This window comes from Schistocerca gregaria, chromosome 1, assembly GCF_023897955.1.
Source record: "Schistocerca gregaria isolate iqSchGreg1 chromosome 1, iqSchGreg1.2, whole genome shotgun sequence".
Taxonomy (NCBI): domain Eukaryota; kingdom Metazoa; phylum Arthropoda; class Insecta; order Orthoptera; family Acrididae; genus Schistocerca; species Schistocerca gregaria.
In genome coordinates, this window is record NC_064920.1 from 893,177,930 (window position 1) to 893,202,227 (window position 24,298).

The 24,298-nt window shown below is 38.5% G+C and overlaps 1 protein-coding gene across 1 annotated transcript in view; it reads right to left on the reverse strand.

The window, feature by feature from the left end:
- LOC126273800 (amyloid protein-binding protein 2) overlaps positions 1-24,298 on the reverse strand; it is a 117,629-nt gene that overhangs the window by 22,784 nt on the left and 70,547 nt on the right. The window contains exons 7-8 of the mRNA XM_049977060.1: positions 23,001-23,125; positions 22,364-22,497 (exon numbers count right to left, since the gene is read on the reverse strand). Coding sequence (XP_049833017.1) covers positions 22,364-22,497; positions 23,001-23,125 — 259 coding nt within the window. The remainder of the gene's footprint in view (positions 1-22,363; positions 22,498-23,000; positions 23,126-24,298) is intronic.

The following is a 24,298-nucleotide window of genomic DNA, read 5'->3' on the forward strand; positions in this document are numbered from 1 at the left end:
CAAACATCACTTTGATCACCATCACAGAATCCTTACTCCATATAACAAATCTGTGTTCATACTGGCGAATAGTACATTGATTTATTGATATCACGAAGAACAAGATTAGAACTACTGGCAATCTGAGCGTTCTGGAATTAAAATCCTTCCACACATTTTGGGTCAGAAGAGTTCAAGAGGAACTATTCACTGCCGAACTATTGCACTGGTTGAGGAGGAACAGCTACTGAAAGCATCAAAGGCTGCTCAATACAACCCTTTCCTGTCTGATGGTATGATTATGCTTGGTGGGAGGCTACAATGCCCTGCATTGTCCGATACAGAGAAGCAGCTTCCGATCAAACATATCCATATAAGAGGACTTCTTCAGAGTGTGAGAATGGTCTCAAGAGTTTTGTGTTTTGCAAGGACAACAAGTTGTTTGAAAAGTTCTTTGCTCTTGCCCGCCCTGCAAAATAATATACAGTCATCACCACAAAGAAATCGATGTTCCACTAATCCTGGACCCGCATTATAATTCGCAGTAACAAGCATTGATGTTGCTGGACCATTAACTGAAATTGGACATAAAACAAAGATATCCCACAGGGTCCCAGTGACATGCACCACAACAAGTGCAATTCTTATTGAGCTTGTCACTGATATGTCCACCAATAGATTTCTGGTGGCCACGAAATGCTTTACAAGACATAGAAGCCTATAACTCACTGTTTATTCAAACAATGCTACAACATTTAATGCAGCAAACACAGAACTGGCAGAGTTATTCAACACAGCCCAGTATATTAAAACACAATAACTACTGTGTCCACATATTACCACAGGTGGCTTGGTGGGAACAATGGTGGGAATAAGATAGGCTCCGTCAAGTGTTACTGGAGGAAGGTGCTAGGTCCCTCCATGTTGATGGAGAGAGCCTAAACACCATTCTGATCAAACCAGAAGCCACAATAAATTCAAGATTCAGCACTGAAAGACAGGGCATTGACACCAGCTCACTTCCTAAATAGTGGCAAACTGGTAGCTGTTACATGCGGGCCAGAACTGGCAACTACTAGGAAGGATCTAGCTAAGGGGTTCTATCTGAGACAATAGGGCAATGAAGACATTTGGTGTAGAAGGAAAAATTAACATGTTTTACTGCTAAGATGCTACCACAAAGCGTAAGGATATCCATCAAGAAAAAGAAACAGAATTGGATAAGTCATTCTTCTTTAAAAAGAGCCAAAACGATGAAAATGATAAAAATCAACATTTTTTGGTTTTTTCATTATAAAATAATTTGAAGTTTTCTGAATAAAACAAATCAAGTTTCACCCTTCTAAGTGTATTCTAAGTGTGTTTTTTATCACTGAAAAGTTGATGCACCGCGTAAACGGTTGTAGAAACTTGGTGTGTCACCTCTGACGGTGCCGCTCGCTGGCTGCAAGCAGGGTATCTTTGCGGAATTAGACAGTGTTTTGTTTTCCACCATTGTATGGTTTTATCTCTATGACAAGCGATTGTTCATATCGGTAAACATAAACGCTATACTGTGTGTGTTGACTTGTGGAGTTTGCTTCGTGTTGTTTAATGAATTTTGCTCGTACCTGTTTTACGTATTTGGTTTGTGGATATCAATGCCCCATTTCAGCAATCGAGTGTTTAAGAAAAGGCGCAATGAGTGGAAGAAGAAATCTCTTGTTGTTTCGAAGGGAGATGCTGCTCAGACTGCTTCACCGACAACTCCAAATGGATGTGATAGAACTACTTCCAGCAAGAAACTGTGACAGCAAAGAAAAATTTGAAAACTATGAAAGTGGCAGTAATGATGTGAATGAAATAATTAACATTTCCTTGCTCTCTAATATTTTGAAACATAACGTGTTATACCAAGTTTGCAAAGAAAGAGGACTGGAATTGAAAATAACTTCACACATTGGTCTGGCATGTAAAATGTTATTGAAGTGTAACAAATGTGCTGCAGAAGTTTTGTTTTCAAATTCTAACAGTATTCCTCATAGTGGTAATAGTGGAAAGAAGGTGTATGATATAAATGTTAGGCTAGTGTACGGCTTGCGTTGCATTAGCAAGGGCAGAGCTGCAGGGACAATGTTATGTGGAATTATGAACTTGCCAAAACCACCAACCAAGTTTGGGTTTTATAATGAATTGGTGGGGTCTTCTGCTGAAGATATTGCTCAAGCAACAATGAAGAAGCAGTTGAAGAAGTTGTGACAGATAATGGTAACTTTAGATATTTAACTGTTGCTTTAGATGGATCATGGATTAATCTCCTAATGGAGTTGTGACATCTACCATTGGAGACATCGCAAAGCAACTGATGTTGCTATTCTCTCAAAACATTGTAGATGTAAGGGCAATACCAAGGACGAACATAGAGGAAGTTGTTAAGCAAATTTTCACAGCACGAGTGGAGCGATGGAAGTAGAGGGAGTGAAAGCAATTTTTTCCAGATCACAGGAGTGCTGTAATGTACGATACACTAACTATCTAGGAGATGGTGATTCTAAGGGATATAAAGCAGTAGAGGAACTCAAACGCTATGGCAATGAAATTCACATTAAAAAACAGGAGTGCACTGGACATGTGCATAAGTGCATGGGGGCTCGCTTGCGCAAATTAAAGCAGACATTAGGATCGCAGAAGCTTAGTGATGGTAAGACCCTTGGAGGAAGAGGAAGATTGACAGATGAAGCAATTGATAGGATTGCAGGGGTATTATGGGTGTACAATTAGTCAAAATACAAGAAGCATTGAGTATATGAGGAGAGCAGTATGGACATTATTTTTTCATACTGCATCAACAAATGAGCACCCACAACATGCACTGTGCCCCACAGGTAGCGACTCATGGTGTAAGTACCAATCAGGAAAGGAATATGCCCATAAAAACAGTTTTCCAAATTTTACAATTGATGTAATTAAGCCCATATTCAGAGATTTGTCACAGCCAAATTTATTGGAAAAGTGTTTACATGGGAAAACACATAATCCAAATGAAAGTGTAAATAATTTAATTCGGATTAGGATTTCCAGAGAGTGTTTGTACACATAAAAACATTGCATTTTGGAGTGTATGATGCAGTGGCAACATACAATGAAGGAAACACTCTTTGAAGCCATTTCCCGTAACTTTAAAATTTTCATCCTTGAGGAACATTTTCTCAAAAAGCTAACAGTGTATCAATGAAATTTACATACATTATCATTTACTTCTTTTCCTTAATTTTTTAACAAATTGTAAAAAAATATTGTATAAATCAAGAGTTATAGAAGAAAAGTGCAAAATTTTAGAGAAAAAAATAAGCACGTGTTTAAAAAACTTTAAAACAAAAACCAATAAATATTTCTTAACATGGCACTATAACTTTGTAGAGAAATATTTACTGAACATGTAGTCCAAATTTCAGAGCAATATGTTTAATGGTTTTAGAAAAAATGTTTCTTCTATTTGCTAAAATTAACATGTAGGTGATCGATTGTTCCGGCTCCCCTAAGAGGACATCAAACCATGACTCTTGTGGGAGAGAGAAGTAGTGGAAGGGCCTTGAGATAGACCAGTGTGGGGAGGATGTTGGGGACTGATAAAAGACTCTTACACCATCTGTTTCCAGTTTGGAGTGAAAAGACTTTGCCGCTCTCTGCAGCATATGTACACAATGTGAATGCTACTGTAACGAGTGCTATGAAATAAAACTGTGTTTTCTGTAGTTACTGAGCTTGAAACCTTCAAATAGTAATAAGAAGTAACACAATCAGTCAAATAGATGGTAGATAGAACAAGGAAGTTCTTTGCTCGATTTCAAGGAACAGGAAAAGAGCAATGACAACCTAATGATAATTGTGTAAATGACACCAGAATACACGCAAGAGCAAAATAAATATTTGTAGTTGAAGAATGCAATAGATGGAAAAGTCTACAGAAAAATTTTATCCAGCTGTAGATGACACATGGCTAATGATGGTTCTCAGATCAGCATAAGGCTTTTGCAAAAATGTGTCAAGACAATTAATGCAAAAATAATTATATTGAAACGAGTGTCAAAAGACTGACATTATCTGCAAGGAATTTCTTGATACAGCCGTGAAAACAGTAAATCAAATGGGCATGATTCAAAATGAAACTGTACAGGTACACACACAGGATGAACATTACTCCACTGGATGAACTTTACACCTTACGTCATACACAGCAATGACACCATTTACTTACCAGCTCATTTATCTACCATCTTTCCGTGATCAGTCAACTTCTATTATACAGTTAAGAATCAATCCCTTCCTTTCAATTTTCTTGACATTCTGAGATGCCTAGCTAAGATGAAGGTGACCACTGAATTGTTGAAAGGTATGAAGAAATCATAAAATTTTATCTTTTATCTACAGGATATCTGAAAAAGATTCATCAAATTTCGCAAGACTTCTACAACTTGCTCATTTGTTCATTAGAGAACATGTGTAGAGACGAAGTTGTAAGAACACAGGAACAAACATTTCGCATTTCAACAGGTGCAATTCAGTTAACCTGTAGAGCAAAATTTTCCACGAGGGAAGGCACTGCATCTCCTACAGCTTAAATCATTTGATGACGTCACCAGAAATTTGGTTGTTTATGCAAGGGGAAATCTATGGACCACTCCTACGTGTCTGTTCTAGACATACAGCACATTCAAAAAAATTTTGCACATAGTCCACAGAAGTCTTGATTGTGCCAGCTATGAGTTAGCCACTTTTCATGTGTCTGTGTGCTTCGTTTCTTGGCAATGTTTGTGTTTCAAATCCTACACAATTTGGAAGTTCCTGGCAGATTAAAACTTTGTGCCAGGCCGAGACATGAACTTGGACCCACCAGGACCCATCCTCACAACTTCTGCCAGTGCCTCATCTTCTACCTTCCTCACTTTACAGAACTTCTCCTGCAAAACTTGTGGGACTACCACGCCTGGAAGAAAGGATATTGTGAAGACATGGTTTATCCACAGCCAAGGGGAAATTTCTAGAATGAATTTTTCAACCACGCTGGGGAGTGTACAGTTCATTCCATACATAATTTGTTGCTACAAGCCTTTTATGAAGGTGATCAACAATAACTTGTAGCATTATGTGAGCTCATTGTGGATGTGGAAATAGAACATGGCAATTTCCTTTCACATTTAGTGTTCAATGTTAGGGTTACTCTCCCTTTTAGTGGAAAAGTTAATTGCCACAATGTAAAAACATGGAGACAACAGCAGCCTTGTATCATAGTTGAGCATGAAAGAAACTCTGGAAACCTTCATGAATTTTGCACCGTTTCCTGAACAACCTGCCATTTTGCGGAAAAGACCGTTACAAGAATCATGCACCTAGACATGATGGAGATATGGCTTTTTCCATAATTGTCAGAACAGGCCTTTTTTTTTCTTTTTTTTGCAGGATAGAGCACCAATCCACTGAAAGAACATGTAAGAACATTCTTAACAATGAGCTATCTCAACTATGGATTGGTCAAAAGAGGCATACGGATCTCACTTTGCACCACTAGCCTTCAAAGTTGTCTGGTCTCACTTTTTTTTTGTGTGTGGGGGGGGGGGGGTCAGGGAGGAGGAGGGAGAGTGGGGCTTTGTTTATGAAATACTGCTTCCTGTCAGAAGGTTACAAGCCATTTGGCTTGCCTCCTTCCTTTTATACTACATTTATCTGCCCACTGTCATGACTGGCAACAGGCAGGACACTTCAGTTGTTTCTACTTGAAAGTCTCCTTATGTTGATTTATTACAGGGAAACATTTCATAAAATTTTAGTGGTCATCAGAAGAGGGGCTAATAGTCCATCTGTGAATACGTGAGAAATGCACAGCTTGCACACTGCTCTGAATGCAACAGGTGTGTCGTGGGCACTCAGAGCTTTTTGTTTGCTTGCGTGTGTCAAGTGGCCACAGACGGAAGCTTACGAATCCTACCGGTCCTTTCCAAGCCATCATTGGCTGATGTCAGATGGAAATTTCTAGGACAAACTAGCAAAGATGATGTGCTCTGATTGGCTCATGACTAACGGCATTTCAGGGGTGGAGATTTGTTCAACATGGCACTGACACGCTATTGGCGGAAAGGAGTTATATTTTTCCTGATTGTTGTTTGCAGACTGCTGACAGATTGGTGCAAACTGTCACATCATCAGGAGCTGGTGGAAGAAAATGAGACACTTTTGGTTTGTTGGTGCAAGGGGACAGATCGCTGCTTCAAGACGTTGTGGCACTTGGATGTGTCTGAATCTTGAGGAGTGAGGTACTTCCCCCCACCTCCCCCTCGTATGACCATGGTCTTCCGACTTAACTGCCACAGCAGATTGATGAGAGCGTACAACAGCACAGCTCACTAGATGGGAGTTAATGTTTAGATAGGAAGCATACCTTTACCGCGGTTCCGCTAAACCTGACTCTTGCCTTAGTACTGTTTGATATGGTACTCAATCGACCACTAGAGTTTCTAAATTAATGATTGGAGTGTAGAGGATTAACAATTTAATGTGCAGCTAGCCTAACTTGTTAAACTGTCGTCAGCAATTACCTTTGTTTTTCATAGAATGTTGACACCAATACTTTGTAATTATTTAATATAATAAATAATCAGTTTACACTTCATTTGCATTCAGCACATAGTTCCTTTAAAACCACTAATTTATTATATTGATTCAAAAGATAGTTATACAGTAGGATTATTGCAATTTCCCGCCTTTCGATTCTATGTTAGTTCAAGACAGGGATTCTGCTGCATAATTTACAGTTAATATGGAGCTGTAAAGGAAGTGTGATGGAGTCTGAGTAGGTCCATTACTCTGAGTCCGACAAGTTTCATAGTCTCCCATACTGTGGGATATTGCATACCTTGGCGAACCTTGCTCAGTCTTTGTTCTAAGGGAGATTCTGTGGGCAGTCTAACTTTTCCTTTTGCTATTTGTTGTCACTCTGTTGATGTAATGTACCCTCCATCTTGTCCCTGATTTCACTATCTGTGGCGATCTGTATCAGTACTGCATTTGTATTAATTTAGTTTTAGTTTGCTGGTGCCTATTCCTTCATTATTTGTGTTTTACATGTGCTGCTTGACATACTACACCCAGTATGGAGGTATCTGCATTACAAGTAAGAGTCATTAAGGATTTACAGTATACATTTAAGGTTAAAGAACACAACAAGTTCTTTATTGTGTCGTTTCCGATACCACTGGCATATGAGAAGAAAGTAGTACTCAAAATACAATGGATGCTCAATGACCGAGTAATTGAACACACCGGGTCAACATATAACAGGCCCCTCTGTGCAGTCAAGAAGAAAGACACAGTTACTGCAAAAATTTCATGGTGTGAAAGTATTCTCTTCCACTGACCTCTTCTCAAGTTTTTGGTAGATGAAATTGCATCACGCATATAGGCAATATTCGACCTTTTTTTCCTTTATTTTTTTATGCTGCTATCAGTTCAAGCATTTGCCCTTTGAACTTAACGTTTCTTAATCTGCTTTCATACGAGGACTTGATGGGATCCTTAGTCAAGCACTGAAAGAGAGAATTACGAGCTATATGGATCAGATTTTCGTCACTGAAAGAACATGGGGGCGAACATAACAAGGTCCTGAATGAATTACTCTCCACATTAAGGACCCATGGTGTTACTGTCAACATGGAAATATCACAATTCGGGACATCTGAGGTAGAATTCTTCAGTTACATCGTCTCTGGAGAAAGCATTGCTCCTTGCCGGGATAAAGTAGAGGCGACAGCAAATATTTGATACCGATAATGAGAAAGCAATTAAGAGGGTTTCTTGGTCTCACTAACTTATACAAAAAGTTCTTAATGGTAAGATCACTAGGAACCCCATGCCTACGTAAACTTACTGGCAACTTGGGTGTGCGATAGCACTGCAGAGAGCAAGTTCTTATCTTCGAAAGACACTTTACTCAAAGCAACTATATTATCACACCCTGATCTCTCACAAGAGTTCTGTATGGCAACCGACAGCTCAAAATCGGGTGTGGGACTTTTGGTCTTTCAACAGATCGAGGACAATGGCGTTTAAGTGCACAAAACCATTCCCATCAGGTAGTCGAGTTCTTACCAAGAGTGAGAGAAAAAATTTGATCACAGAATTAGAGGTTCTGGCCACCATCTGGGACTTTAAGAAATTTCGATACTTCTTGTATTGTCACAAGACAAGTGTCTTCACTGATCATAAAGCCCTGGAATTTGTCTTGAACACCAAATTGAACAGCAAACTGCTAATTAAACGGGTGTTAGCATTGCAGGAGTTCAACTTCACAATTAATACAATTAATTAGGTATCAGGAGAGACCAACATAACTGGCCACTCATTGTCGCATTCACTGACAGGTCTGTACGGTGAAGTTCATGGTGATTTGGAAGGAAACTATTTCAGTCTCTTCTACATGCAAAAGGTTGCATTGAAAAAAGAAATTATGTTAACTATGGAGACACTGCAAGAGAACAGGACAAAGGTCCAGCTCTTGTAAATTTGAAGAAAGTGTGGAAAGACATGAGCAACGCGCATATCAGACAGTTCTGCCACTTGAGAATAGGTATTTTGCTTTACCACAGGAAAGTGGTGGACTCTTATGTGGGCAGTGTGCACCCCTGACAATTTAATAAACAAGATAATTTGGTACACATATCACAGCTATGAGCTTTTCAGTCTGCAGAAATACTTTCTCAAATTAAAGATATTGTGCCACATTAAAAATATGGAGGGGCACGTCAGGAAGGTATTGTCCATTATGCAAGGATTGCCAAAAGGCCAAACCTTCGAAATAGGCTACTCAAGACTCCTCTCTATCCAATTGTGCCTATCAAATTACGACAAATCAGGGTCACAGATCTAAGCCCCCCATCCCACAGAACTAGGTGTAGCTTCTGCTTTACAATGGTCGTGATGGAACTGATGTTCAAGTGTGCAACACTGAAGCCATTACGTAAGGCGACAGGACAGATGGTCTCCAAAGCATTAAGCAAAAACTACCTCCACAGTCAGTGACGTTGACAAGCTCACATCCGACAATGGCCCACAATTCAAATCACAGAAGTGGAAGGAGGCCTTGAGACTCCACATAGTCAAACCAGTCTTCATATCAATCTATCACCCATTGTCAAATTGTGCGGAACGGATCACGATAAAATTATGCAACCTTTGCAGGCTCTTTCTTAAAGATTTCTAAGATGGGACGACCAGGTCCCCACATTACACTACATTGTTGCCTCGTATCGCTGTGCTCAAGAATCAACATCCACCGAATAAACTGGGGAAGATTATGGATTATCCATCCAGAGCACAACACCACCATGTCAAGATAGTGGACTGAGCATTGCACAGAATCCAGGAAGCGGCACTAAAAAGAAAGGAGTTCGCTGACAAAAAAGCAATGATTTGGGAGTATCAGTTTGCAGGGGGGAGGGGGGGGGGGGGAGGTATTGCTGAAATCCTTATGCCTTTCCAAGTGACAAAAAGGTGTGTGCCACAAATTTTTCCCAGCATAAAAAGGTCCATTACACAGCAGACAGTTTGCACATCCAAATGTGTATGAATTGGAGACACCTGGGACTGGAAATTCACCCCATCAGCCACCTGAAACCATTCATCAAGTAGTTAAGCACAGATTATAGAAATATATAGTTTAATGTAATTAGGGTAAGTAGATAACTTAGTGATTTTCATTGTGTACACAGCTTTGTGTTAGTGGGTTATTGTTAGGTAATCTGTGTAAATAGAGGTGTATGTGTGTAGAGGGGGAGAAAAGGGGGGGGGGGCAGAAAGACAGAAAGTCGGTGGGTGCTCAATTCATATGACTACATGCGAGAGCATGACATACTGTAATGGAAATTTTGATGATTTAGTACAAAGAGAAGTAGATGTGCAGGCTGTCATCTGTTACCTTTACTGTGGCAGTTTAGCAGTTCAGGATTCCATTTCGATTTTCAAAAATTTCATATCATCACTGCATGGACCAATGTCTGGAGAGTGGAGATTTTGTTTTGTTTTATGAACTGTGATGCCAGGAAGCACTGGAACTTATCAAGTATAATAGAAATGTGTTTTATCTCTATTGCAGGTGGACAGAGTGTAAGTGAGAAGACACGGCCTATGAGATTTTGCACAACAGCTTAGATTAAGAAATTTACTACAGAGATATTTAACATATGTTCAATAGAACACAATAAAGTTTGAAATAAAGACAAGGTGCCGACAAGGTAGAATAAGAAGACCTGTATTTTTCTGTCTTTAACCACATAAATTTCATTTACAGCGTCAAGTTACAATTTTAATTTCACTGGTAAATAGGTAATCGCATAGTAGCTTAAGTATCCCAATGACATAATGCACTGTGTGTGTGTGTGTGTGTGTGTGTGTGTGTGTGGACATGTACATCTCTTAGGTAGCCATGGCTTAGTTAAAGCGGTGTCTGTAGAATTAGTAATACAGTGGAACTTCAGTTTTACGTTCATCTCATCTATTTTACATTTTTCACAATTATAAAACATAAATTTTTACTCCCCTTTGAAAACCCCATAAGATCAATGCAAAAAAAAGTCCCTTTAACATTTCTCACTAGTGACGCTTGCCTCAACTCTAAGTTCTTAGTTGACATCTCCTTTTACTTCATCCCATTTTCTTCCTATTGACATTTATGTCACTGAAAAAGTTATAAGTGGCACAAAAGACAGATGGTTCACACCACTGGAGGTGGTGGCAGAGTTAAGGGACTATTTTAGGCTGTTGGGGAGTGTGGAGACATGAGAGAGGAAATACTGACATAATCCACAAACAGTGTTGCCAACACAACTTGCAACATTTAGCACCATGAAATTATGATACAACTACTGCTAGGTTGTAACAGCAAAAACATGACAGTCGAAGCGAAGTGTTCCGGACTGAGCCAATATGTGACGAAGGAGCTAACCCACCACCTTTTCTCGCACCACTTATAACACAGTCTCATCTTATTGCATATATTTCCGATGTATTGTGTTCAGCAACAATATTAATCATTAACATTTTAAATTCAAACACTGAGTCTCAAAGAATATGCTCAGTCATAATCACGGAAACATCGCCCATTTCTAGCTAGTGAACTCTCATTGGGTGGCGACTTATTAAGCCACCCAACAGCCAGCACAGTCACCATGCCACACTAACAAATGTAAAATGGATTCGCGTACTGGATGTGTGGAAAGGAGGAGTTGCCCTTCAATAACAGGAATGCAGGAAGGGGGGGTGAAAGCATTTTGTGAAGTGCAAAAAATATACTTTTTATGCAGATTATGTGCTGTGACAAAGATGTTACATGGAAATAGAACATGGGCTATGCGATAGTACATTTTAAAGACTATTTTGATCAAATCTGACACGATACAGTTGCAACTACATACACTACTCACATATGTACTTTGCACAACACACTGCAGATCGGGAAGACTGGTAGCCATAGAGGTCATGAAGCGAAACTGTAGCACTTGAGCTATTTTTCAAATTTCCATTGTACACAGTGTACAGAAATTCACTGAGCCAACTTCTAATGAGCTTGTTATGTGAACTGGGGAATTAAACTCATTGTTTCACGTCAATTCTGCAATTTCCTCAGTTTTGCATTTTTTAACTCTGGACTGCGCAAAAATGTAAAATAGGGGTTTCACCATAGTGATTTTGTTTATGTCAGTTCTTGTGTCTCATGTCATGTTATCCAGCCATGTAGAATCTGAACAACACATAGCCATAATACTGAGCAGATTCAGCCAGACAGCACCACTAAAAGGGCACCAGTATGAAAGGTGTGTTAATCCAGGCTTTACACCCACCCCTCACACCCTTCCCCATGGTGGTAGCAGCCAGACAATGGACAGAGGCCCAGTTGCACGCTAAAACTGCGCCAATGTAAACACGAGTAGCGGAAAGGACGAACGGCTTCAGCAACCAACTAATCCACCCCTAATGCTGGGATTGTGCCACTATCTTTCTTCCTTTGGAGAGCATCATAATAGCCAGGTTGTAGCTCTGCAACTTTGGGCTTTCCCGGGATCCACTTATTTGTCCGTACAAGCGCCCCTGCAATGGTTACTTCCAATGTGTACACAGACATTGACCCTCTTCTACTTCATTTCATATGTTATTGTTCATGAGCTCTCAGCAATTCTGTGTCTCAGTACAGACGAGTTAACACCATAGGTGTTGCCAGCCTGGGTGAGACTCAATGCGCCAAGAGGACAGAGACCAAAGGATAACCCTGACGTCCATGCTGGAGGTCATGACTGATGGACACAGTTGCGCAGTTGCTACTGCTATCCTTGATAGTGCTGGCCTAGGATGTGCCCACAGCTGTCCAATGGTTTGTGCCTTATGGAACAGCAATGGGGACTATGGGCCTAACACCAATGACACATAGTAGTGCACAGCCCTCTGACTCACCACACACTGTGAAAAGACAAACCAACCTAAGTGCAGTGAGCCAAAAATCACAACCACACCTATGATATTTCGCTGTTACATGCTAGATAATTTGCCTAACGTCATTTGTATGCCCAGAACTTAACTCTCAATGATGTAATCTGCATCACTTTTTTTTCAGTAAAACACTCAACACAAGCCCATTTTTTCACCTCTAACTACATTTTTCAAGACTGACTGTTCATCATGTTAGTGTAACCAGAGTAGCAACCAACTAATTCTTTATGGCTTTCATTCCAGTGGCAATAAATCTTACAGCTTATCAGAAAAATTTTCGGCCAGTCTTCTACTGGAAAGAGGCAGAAATTCCAACTTATTCAAACAAGAATAGCTTGGATTTTAAAGTTGTATGAATAGACCTCCTGTCATCTTTGTACAGAATACACATATCAGCAAAATAGTAAACATAAAATTGATGCCAGAGTCCTAGTTGATGACTTAATATTAGACTGTAACTCTATGAAACTAGTAATTGTACTAGCAGCCATTCCTTCGTACGCTGGTATTATTGTACTTATTAAGTCTGCTGGCGCAGAACTATGTACCACCAATCTCAGGCCAGTGTATATTTATTTTAATTGTGTGCAGGAGTGGGCTATCCTATGCCTGAACATGGAGTGTTTATTCTGCTTCCATCTCTGCTGTGCCATTCAATGCACTACATTTCAGTGTTTTATATGGGTGCTACAACCAGTCTTGATAAGTGGTAATTTTAACTCAAAATTCTATTATAAGAGGGAGGTTATGGAAGGTTACAGGCTATCTAGTTTGCCTCCTTCCACTTATAAAGTCTTGTTGCTAGGTAGTTCGCATGCTAGGGGTGTGGGCCAACTTCTGCAGGATGAATTAGGGTCAGAATATCAGGTCACAAGTTTTTTCAAACCTAGTGCTGGACTGGGGCAGGTTACAGAGGATTTAGGTTCACTATGTAGAGGCTTTACTAAGGAAGATACCGTGGTTATTGTGGGTGGGCTGGGCAACAGTATTGGCAGAGATCCGGGGTACAGCATAGAGTGTGACCTGGCAAATATTTCATCAGCATCGAGTCATACCAGTGTTGGGTTTGCGTTTGTTCTGGAGCGCCACGACCAGCCTCATTTGAGCTCTTCTGCCAGGGGAGTTAATTTGGAGTTGGAACGGCTACTTGGGTCTGGTGCAGGGTCACACATTGGTGTGGTTCCTGTTGATTCACTCAGTAGGTGGGACTATACTAGACATGGCCTACACCTCAACAAGAAGGGGAAGGGTAAACTGGCTGGGGTGATAGCAGGAAATTTAAAGGGGGGAGGAACTACATCTCATGGTGAAAACTCTTTTTTTAGTGTAAGATCAGTGTCCAGTGGGAAACTCAGCCAGGCAAGTACTAAAGATGTTAAAAAAGTTCAAGATACTCACAAAAGTAAAGTGAAAAATAATGTTAGTATATTTCATCAAAATATTGGGGGATTGAAGAATAAAATTGATGAGTTCTGCTTTGTTTAGAAGATATAGAAACTGAGAATGTAATAGATGTACTATGCCTGTTTGAGCATCACATTGTCACTGATATGCAAAAGGTTAGCCTCAATGGGTACAAATTAGCTGCACATGTAAGTAGGGATAATATGATGAGAGGAGGAGTTGCCATATATATCAGAAGCTTCCACAGTGTAAAAAATTTAGAAACTAAAAAATGTTGTGTAGAGAAGCATATGGAAGCATGTGCCACTGAACTAAAACTAAATGTTGGCACTTTCATAATTGTAACAGTGTATAGGTCCCCCTCAGGGAATTTCCGGCTATTTCTAGAAAACTTGGATGCTTTGTTGTGCTATCATTTGTGGGGATTTCAACGTTGATTCCCTGAAAGAGTGTAATAGGAAGAATGACCTTGTAGTATTACTCAGTTCTTTCAATTTGAGCTCCGTCATTGATTTGCCTACTCGGATAACAAAGAACAGCAGGACACTGATAGATAACTTTTTTATAGACGAAGATAAATTTACGGACATAAATGCTTATCCTGTTGAGAATGGTCTTTCAGATCATCGTGCACAGTTAGTTACAGTATATGTCATAGCTCCATGCAGTATATCAAATCAGAATTTCAAAGCAGTGTGTTCAATTAACAATATAAATATTGAAAACTTTAGGGAAAGCCTAAAGCAGGTAGACTGGGATGAAGTGTATAAGGAACCTGATGCAAACTTGAAATGTAACATATTTCACGATACATTTTTAAGGGTATTTGAAAATTGTTTTCCCAAGAAAATAGTTAAACATAGTTCCAAGAAAACATATAAAAAACCTTGGCTAACTAAAGGAATGAGAATATCTTGCAACCGTAAAAGAGAACTGTATCTAACAGCAAGAGGGAGTACTGACCCCGAAATCGTTCAATATTATAAATACTATTGTGCGGTACTAAGAAAAGTTATTAAAAAGTCCAGAAGCATGTATATCATGTCTGAGATCAGTAACTCTGATAATAAAATTAAAGCAATTTGGAATATTATTGAAAGGGAAACAGGGCAACCAAGAGCACAGGAAGACTTTAGTGCCATAAAACTGAATGACAAGTGTACTAACAAACAATCAGAAATTGAAAATATTTTCAATATCATTTTTTAAATGTTTTGGAGAAAATATGATCTAGATCTTCACTAGAAGAGGCAAGGCTTCTAATAGAAGAGGCCATACCTGTGCAGTTTGAAACAACTGTATTTCCACCAACCACTCCCTCTGAAATCAGTAAAATAATAAACTCACTGAAAAGTAAAAGCTCTTACGGAATTGATGGCAATTCCAGCAAGATACTTAAAGCTTGTTCCTCACAGATAAGTAGGATTCTCAGGCACGTATGTAATAGCTCTTTGGAGCAGGGTTTTTTTTCCCCGATAGACTGACATATGCCATTGTAAAACCATTGCATAAAAAGGGGGATACGACGGATGTCAACAACTATCGCAGAATCTCTATTCTGACAGCTCTATCAAAAATTTTTGATAAAGTAATCTATTCAAGAGTAGCCTCTCATATTTGTAAAAATAAAGTACTAACAAAATGTCAGATAGGTTTTCAGAAAGGCTTTTCAACAGAAAATGCTGTATACGCTTTCACTGATCAAATATTAAATGCTCTGAATAACTGGACATCACCCATTGGTAATTTTTGTGATCTCTCAAAGGCCTTTGATTGTGTAAATCATGGAATTCTTTTAGATAAGCTAAATCATTATGGTTTGAGGGGGATACGACGGATGTCAACAACTATCGCAGAATCTCTATTCTAACAGCTCTATCAAAAATTTTTGAGAAAGTAATGTATTCAAGAGTAGCCTCCCATACTTGTAAAAATAAAGTACTAACAAAATGTCAGATTGGTTTTCAGAAAGGCTTTTCAACAGAAAATGTTATATACGCTTTCACTGATCAAATATTAAATGCTCTGAATAACTGGACATCACCCATTGGTATTTTTTGTGATCTCTCAAAGGCCTTTGATTGTGTAAATCATGGAATTCTTTTAGATAAGCTAAATCATTATGGTTTGAGGGGGCAGTGCACAAATGGTTTAATTCATACTTAACTGGAAGAATGCAGAAAGTTGAAATAAGTGATTCATGTAATGTTAAAACAACAGCTGATTCCACAAACTGGGGGGCTATCAAGAACGGGGTCCCACAGGGTTCGGTCTTAGGTCCTTCACTGTTCTTGATATACATTAATGACTTACCATTCCACATTGATGAAGATGCAAAGTTAGTTCTTTTTGCTGATGATACAAGTATAGTAATAACATCCAAAAACCAAGAACTAAGTGACGTAATTGTAAATGATGTTTTTCACAAAATTATTAAGTGGTTCTCAGCAAACGGACTATCTTTAAATTTTGATAAAACACAGTATATACAGTTCCGTACAGTAAATGGCACAACTCCAGTAATAAATATGGACTTCGAACAGAAATCTGTAGCTAAGGTAGAATTTTCAAAATTTTTAGGTGTGGCTATTGATGAGAGGTTAAACTGGAAGCAACACATTGATGGTCTGCTGAAACGTCTGAGTTCAGCTACGTATTCTATTAGGGTTATTGCAAATTTTGGTGACAAGAATCTCAGTAAATTAGCTTACTATGCCTACTTTCATTCACTGCTTTCGTGTGGCATCATATTCTGGGGTAATTCATCGTTGAGTAGAAAAGTATTCATTGCTCAAAAACGTGTAATCAGAATAATTGCTGGAGCCCACCCACGGTCATCCTGCAGACATCTATTTAAGGATCTAGGGATCCTCACAGTATATATATTCACTTATGAAACTTGTTGTTAATAATCCTACCCAGTTCAAAAGTAATAGCAATGTGCATAGCTATAACACCAGGAGAAAGGATGATCTCCACTATGCAGGGTTAAATCTGACTTTGGCACAGAAAAGAGTAAATTATGCTGCCACAAAAGTCTTTGGTCACCTACGAAACAGCATCAAAAGCCTGACAGATAGTCAACCAACATTTAAAAATAAATTAAAAGAATTTCTAGATGACAACTCCTTCTACTCACTGGCTGAACTTTTAGATATAAATTAAAGGGAAAAAAAAGAGCGCTTAAACATTAAGTGTCATGCAATATTTTGTGTATTGCAATTTCTTGTACAGACGTCTTTTATTAACCTGACATGTTCCACATCATTACGAAGTGTCATATCCATGATCTATGGAACAAGTATTAATCTAATCTAATCTATCTGCAGCTTGTCATGACCGCAATAGGCAGGACACTGGTTGCTTCTACTTAATGTCTCATTGTGTTGAATTGTAACAGGGAAATGTATTTTACAAAATTTCTGTGGTCATTGGTAGAGGGGCTAATAGTTCCAGTCTGTGAATATGTGAGAAATGCATAGCTCGCACACTCCTCTGAATGTGACAGGTGTGTCATGAGCACTCAGAGCTTTGTGCTTGCTTGCATGTGTCAAGTGGCCACAGACAGAAGCTTACGGAACCTTCCAGGTCTTTTCACAAGCAGTCTGTGGCAAGACTTGCCTCTCGAGATGGCCGAGGGCTACAGCTTGAAGTGCTTGCTGGGAAACAACAACTTATGATGTAAAAGTACACGTCTTTGAATGTGGTTTGGTCCCAGGAAATTCAGATTGTTAAAATATATTCTGATTCACCCATCATCGGCTGCCGTCAAATGGAAATTTTTAGGATAAACTAGAAAGGAAGGCCTGTGACTGATGACGTTCCAGGGTAGAGATTTGTTAAATGTGTCACTGACACACTACTGGCGAAAAGGAATTTCTCCTGACTGGCATTTGAGGATAGACTAGAACAAACTGCAACATCGTGAGCTGATGGAAGAAAAGGAGACACTCTTGGTTTGTTGATGAATGGGGACAGATCACTGGTTCGAGACGTCTTAGCACTTGGAAGTGTCCGAGTCCTGACGAGTGAGATTCTGATTCTTCACTATGACCATGGTCCTCCGACTTACTGCCACAGCAGACTAGTGAGTGTATACATCAGCACGGCTCACTAGATGGGGGTTAATTTTTAGACAGTAAGGGTACTGCTGTCACAGCTCCGCTAAACCCAACTCATGCCTTAGTATCGTTTCGTATGGTATTCAATTGACCACTGGAGTTTCTAAATCAGTTGTTGGATACTAGTGGATTAACTATTTAATGTGCACCTAGGACACAGTATCCATCCCTCCACTTGCCTAACTTGTGAGTTGTCGTCAGCAATTAACTTTGTTTTTCATAGAATGTTGATACTAATACTTTGTAATTATTTAATATAATAAATATTCGATGTATGTTTCATTTGCATTTTATTTGAAGGAGCACATAATTCCCTTCAATTCACTCATTTATTCTATTGATTCATCAGATAGTTATACAGTAAGACACTGCTATTTCCCACCTTACAATTCTACGTTACGGCAGTTCAAGGTAGTGATTCCATTGTATAATTTACAGTTAACATGGGATTGTAAAGAGAGTGTGACAGAGTCTAGATAGGTCTATTACTCTGATTCTGATAGGTTTCACAGTCTCACACACCGTGGGATATTGCACTGTTTCTACTACTTTGGGCAACTGTGACACTGCATAGCAACACCAGTGACTGCAGCAACTTACGACATGCTCACAAAGTGTGGAGTGAGTCTGACTATTGTCTGGATGTTTGTCATGTGTCTAGTGCACAGCATTTTCAACATCTGTGAAAGGTAAATGAAAACGTTTATCCAAAATGTAATTCTAAAAAGTACCCCTAGGTATGTAAAAAATATAGTCGTATAAAAACAGATGCTTCTTTTGAGGAAAAAAAGAAAAAGAAAAGCTCTTTAGTCCTATGCAAAGGTTAAAACTAACTCTTGTTTTTATCTTCATTCATGTAGACAATACAACCTTGTGAAATCAGATTACTCTTTTTCAAGCACCATATATTTTGTTTTACAGAGTGTACACACGAATAAGGAAAAAAAAAAAATCCCGGATTTTTCCCGGTTAAAAATACACTTTCCCCAGATGAAAACACACTTTTTCCATGTTACGTAACAGGATACTTTCCCTCGGTGCTGTGAAACTTATCAATCCACTGAAGGGTTAATGTTTCATGCACTGGCTTGAACTTCCCAGCACATAAATAAACGATTGCGAGAGGGGAAAAAACAAAACTGATGTGCAGCGACAAGTACACTGCATATTTTCATATTACAAAAGTATAAATTCAAATTCCACCAAACACAGCACATTAATTTCCAAAGCATTGAAATCGAGATTGCGATGCCCTTTTGGAAGTCAATCATAGCTGATGTCATGTGATCTCACCAGCCAACAAAAGCAGATATTCAGAGCACAGAACACGTGATGCAGTCAGTCAACAGCAACATCACTTAAGTGGCGCAAACACACAAGTAGGAAAAGTTAAGGGATTAAATTAATGTGCAAGTGTGGCTACAAGAAAAGCTACACTTTCACGTATAATACTGGTCTCCAAGATCAATTAACAACCAGGAAAGCTAAACTTTGACTTATAAATTGCTCTTTTTTTTTTCAAACAAATGTGCCAGTAAAATTTTAAGTTTTAAACAAGAGTCAACTGCTCTATGATTTAAGAAATTCATCACACATTCTCACACGCAACAGAATTTATCTTGCATAAAAGGAAATTTGCATTGAAAGTGGCACTTTTCAAACTACCATTTGCAATATTTTCCCACAAGCTATTAGAAACAGGTTCATTTCAGCAGCTTGTTACTGCCCTTGCACAGCTACGATGACATAAGAAGTCTGTATGTTTGCACGTTTAAAGCATTAAGAGAACTTACATAACATCATAAAAGAAACAGGACATCAGATGATACTCCAAGAGCATCAGAATTTCATAAACCATACTAAAACACCCAATTCCACTTAAAGTGTATATTCGTAAGTCCAGATTCACAGTGAAGTAGGCCTCACTCTGATATTACGCTTTGCAGTGTGGTTTTCAAAGTGTAAATTTTCTTTGAGTACCAATACCGCATTATCTCACGTTTGGTTCTATATTATCGATAATGCCATACATGCCAGAAGATGAAAATGTGTGCTTGAAATCCTGCAAACAGTTGAAACTAGCCAAAAACCACTTCATTTCAAATAAATTGACTGCCCCAGCAGAAAAGATTAATAACAGCCAAATTTCTTCAGCAAACTGAAGAAAATAACTTCACCGTTCTGCTTGTTGATTAATGCCTGACTATTACAAATCTGGAAATAAAATAAAAGCAAAAAACTGAACGAATAACGTATTTTAGACTTCTGTAGTTAGGTGAATCTATTTTAATTCAATTGATGGCTCCCGGCCACAGTAAACCGTTTTGTTTTCATTTGGCATGAGATCTGTAAACGGAGAGGAAAGAGCAAAATCACTAAATGTAAACACTGCGTACCAGAAAAAATGTTCCGGGTAGTATCTGGCTGGTTGCTACACCCACACTTCAAGTAGCCAGAAGCAGGAGAATTTACTGTTCGTATGTGACTCAGCTCCGCAGCCAAATGAGCCTGCTGGCATCTGGCCTAACGTAAACAATTGTGACGTCACGCTCATCGCAAGCAGTTTGCTGTTATGAAATATTGCATAGTCTTTTGTCCTAATACCTTTAACACATTTTGCTGTTGCCAGACACTTGAGTGTGCAGTTTATTTTGTTGTAAATGGTGCATTTCCTTTGCAACTTAAGTTTAACTTTTTTTTCTCTTTTACATTTCATTGCTGCAATATAATTCTGCAGTAGCAGGTAGAGTATTATTCTTTATTAGGCTATCAGTTGTTAGCAATCAAAATTACAAAAATTAATTGAAAACTAAAACACTGAAAAATTCCAAGAATTCTGAAAAATTCCATGTTTTTCCCAGTTTTCTCCCAGGTGAAAAGATTCCCGGTTTTTTCCCATATCTTCCAGAGCATATACACCCTGTTTTATCTTTTCAATTATTGCAACTCAGAGGACATACAGGAAATTGTTTAATATCAAAGTGTCTCCCTGCAGTAACATCATTTGGAAACTTGTTATGTTAGAAAGATCTTTGATCAATTAAGAGTCTTCCAGAAAGAGGTTCAAGGACACAGTCAACACTAATAGAATTGTGGTAACTGTTGAGATGAGCACTCCTGAAGATACATTTGCTTCTACCCAATGTTGCATTGGTCTACTAGGCATGCCACATCATCACTTCAAAGATTCTGAAAGCAGATTTAAAAATGCTTCAAAACAGAATCAAATGATTTGAGCTTTACAGCCCTCAGATGCTCAGAAGCAGCTGCAGTACATCATTCAAATTAAACAATGAATAAAGTATAATCACTTTTAGAACAACCTGATATTGACTGAGAACACCTATTTTCATTTAAATGGATGCATGAAGAGAAAAAGAAAACTACGGATTTCAGAGTACTAAGAATTTCAGCAGCCCTAGAAATGTGTTACTTGGAATATCAGTTTTGCTGAAAGAGTTATCATGCAATATTTCTCTGAAAATGAGTGGAGTTAGCCAGAAAGAATCACGAGCATCTTTACTTAGAGCAGAGGTCATGGAAGACAGAGGCATGGTTCCAACAGAACAAAACCTTTGACCACACACTTAGGGCAACTACAGATATCCTGCAACAAATTTTTGGTGCTCAAATAATCTTAAATGTTGACTGGTTTGTCCTCTGGGTTCAAATGATATAATGGCAACAAACTTCATTTGGCGAGGGTATCTGAAAGACAGGGATTACGTTAATAAACCTTCAACTGCTCAAGAACTTTAAGAGACTATCCTGAAATCCAACATTCACAAACTAAAACCTTGCTTATGGTCACAGAAAATGCTACATTTCTGAGCAGGAAAATAGTCATGTTTTAAGAGATGTCAGTATTGCATGCAAATCTGTGTTTAAAAAGTTAAATTAACTATATTTTGTAATTAAATGTGCTAATAAAAGTTATTTTTGTTTCAAATTCATAAGTTTTCTATTACTGACCTTCCAAAGAAGCTGTGCCTTCTCCCATTTTCCATACTTCTTGAAAATGAACTTTACGAAATGAAAAACAATGAACAAATTTTATCTGAGAGAAGCAATTACAAACTGTGTGCGCAGAATGACTACAATAAAAAGAAGGAAGATATAATTCCTGACAGCATGCACATGAGTATCTCCATAGATCTGAATAGTAGTAAACATGTTTTAAAACAAAGAAAAATGTCCTAACATTATTTTATCCATAACATTTTGAGCTCTGTGGCTATGGATGAAATTATTTGGAAAAACATATCAGCTACTTTTAAAGTGGCTTGCTGATCTATTTTTTCAAGTGATTTCGCAGTATGTCTACCATTCCTTCTAAGATATGATCATACCAGAGCTGGATAAAAGTCCATCGAGTGCTATTTCTTCCAAGACCAGAGCTTTGACCCTCTTCACTGATGCCAACATCAGATGATCTTCTGGGAGAATGTTCTGCATTATCTGGATTGCAATATTTGCATGTTCCCTGAAAAAATAACCATACATAACAAAACACTATCACACAGTCTCTTATGGTGACATATTCATTAACAAATACTTCATTATAGTCAGTTGTTGTGAGCATGATGCACAGACCATGAAAATAATTAATCAAAGAATGGAAGTTTGCCAGTAGCTTCAGCAACTTTTAGTGAGTCACTGTAATACCTATCAAAATTCCACCATTAATGTGATGAAATCTGGTTATGTCAGTGCAAAATCATAATCAAAATTAAATCAAATAATTACCTAGCTTATCAACATCAAATTAAATCAATAGTTTCTGATCTGTGAGGAAGGCAATGGGATTTTCACACTTGGGGAAAGCACCTAGTGATGCATCCATCTGTATCATGATGATAAACATTCCTCACTGCTAATATTACTATCCGACATTTAACTAGATAGAACAAAACACTCACTACATTGTCCATAGTCGGTGATCATGTCCTCGTGTTATAAACATATTACCTTAAAATTAAGCCTTACCTAGCCAGTCCGAACCTGCCAGAGCTGTACTCGTGAACATACAGAGCGTACGCTAAATCCTCATGGGCTATAGCAACGTGAAGATTATTTTCTCCAAATAACTCCTGTCGGATTTTCAGTGCCATCTGTAAATGAAAATAACTTTTTTTGAAAATACATCACTATAACCAACATACACCTGTACAACTTTTTTTTTTTAATCTAACACGTAGTTTTTTTTTCCTAACAGACCAAATGTTGTAAAAAAACATACTTCTATGTTTTAGAATTACATACCGGTTTATATTTGTACATAAAACAAATATTAAGATGAACAGGCACCAATAAAAGTAAATAACAAACATTCCACAAACTTAATGGTTTCGTTTGTAAATTAAATTAAATTAAATGTGTGGCTATGTTCATCTTGCCCATCATCAAGTGCACTTTAATAAGTGCTAATACCCTGAGGTGACAAAAGCTTTGAGATACCTTCCAAGATGTTGTCGGGCCTCTGTTTGTCCATAAGAGTGCAGCAACCTAACATGGCATGAATTCAGCAATTCGTCGGAAATCCCCTGCTTCTATAGCTACTCATAATTGCAAAAGTGATAGTGCAGGATTTGGTGCATGAACTGACCTCATGGTTAGATCCCATAAATGTTCGATGGGATTCATGTCGGGCGATCTGGATAGCCAAAATTTTCACTCAAATTGTCCATAATGTTCTTCAAACCAACCACAAACAATTGCGGATCGATGACTTTGTGCATTATCGTCCATAAAAATTTCATCATTGTTTGAGAACATGAAGCCAATAAATGGCTGCAAATGCTCTCCAAGTAGCCAGACATAACCATTTCCAGACAATGATCAATTCAGATGGACCAGAGGACCCAGTCCATTCCGTGTAAACACAGTCCACACCATTATGGAGTCATGTTCAGCTTGCACAATGCCTTGTTGACAACTTGGGTCCATAGCTCCATGACTCTGTGCCATACTCAAACACTGCCATCAGTCCTTACCAAGTGAAACTGGGATTTATCCGACCAGGCCATGGTTTTCCAGTCATCTATGGTCCAACCGATATTGTCATGCACCCAGGAGAGTGCTGCAGGCAATGCCATGCTGTTAGCAAAAGCACTCGGATTGGTAGTCTGCTCCCATAGTCCATTAATGCCCAATTTCACTACACTGTCCTAACAGATATGTTCCTTGTATGTTATTTCAAGCAGTGTTGTTTCACTGTTCATACTGACAACTCTATGCAAACGCTGCTGCTGTCAGTCAATAAGTGAAGGCTGTCAGCCACTGCA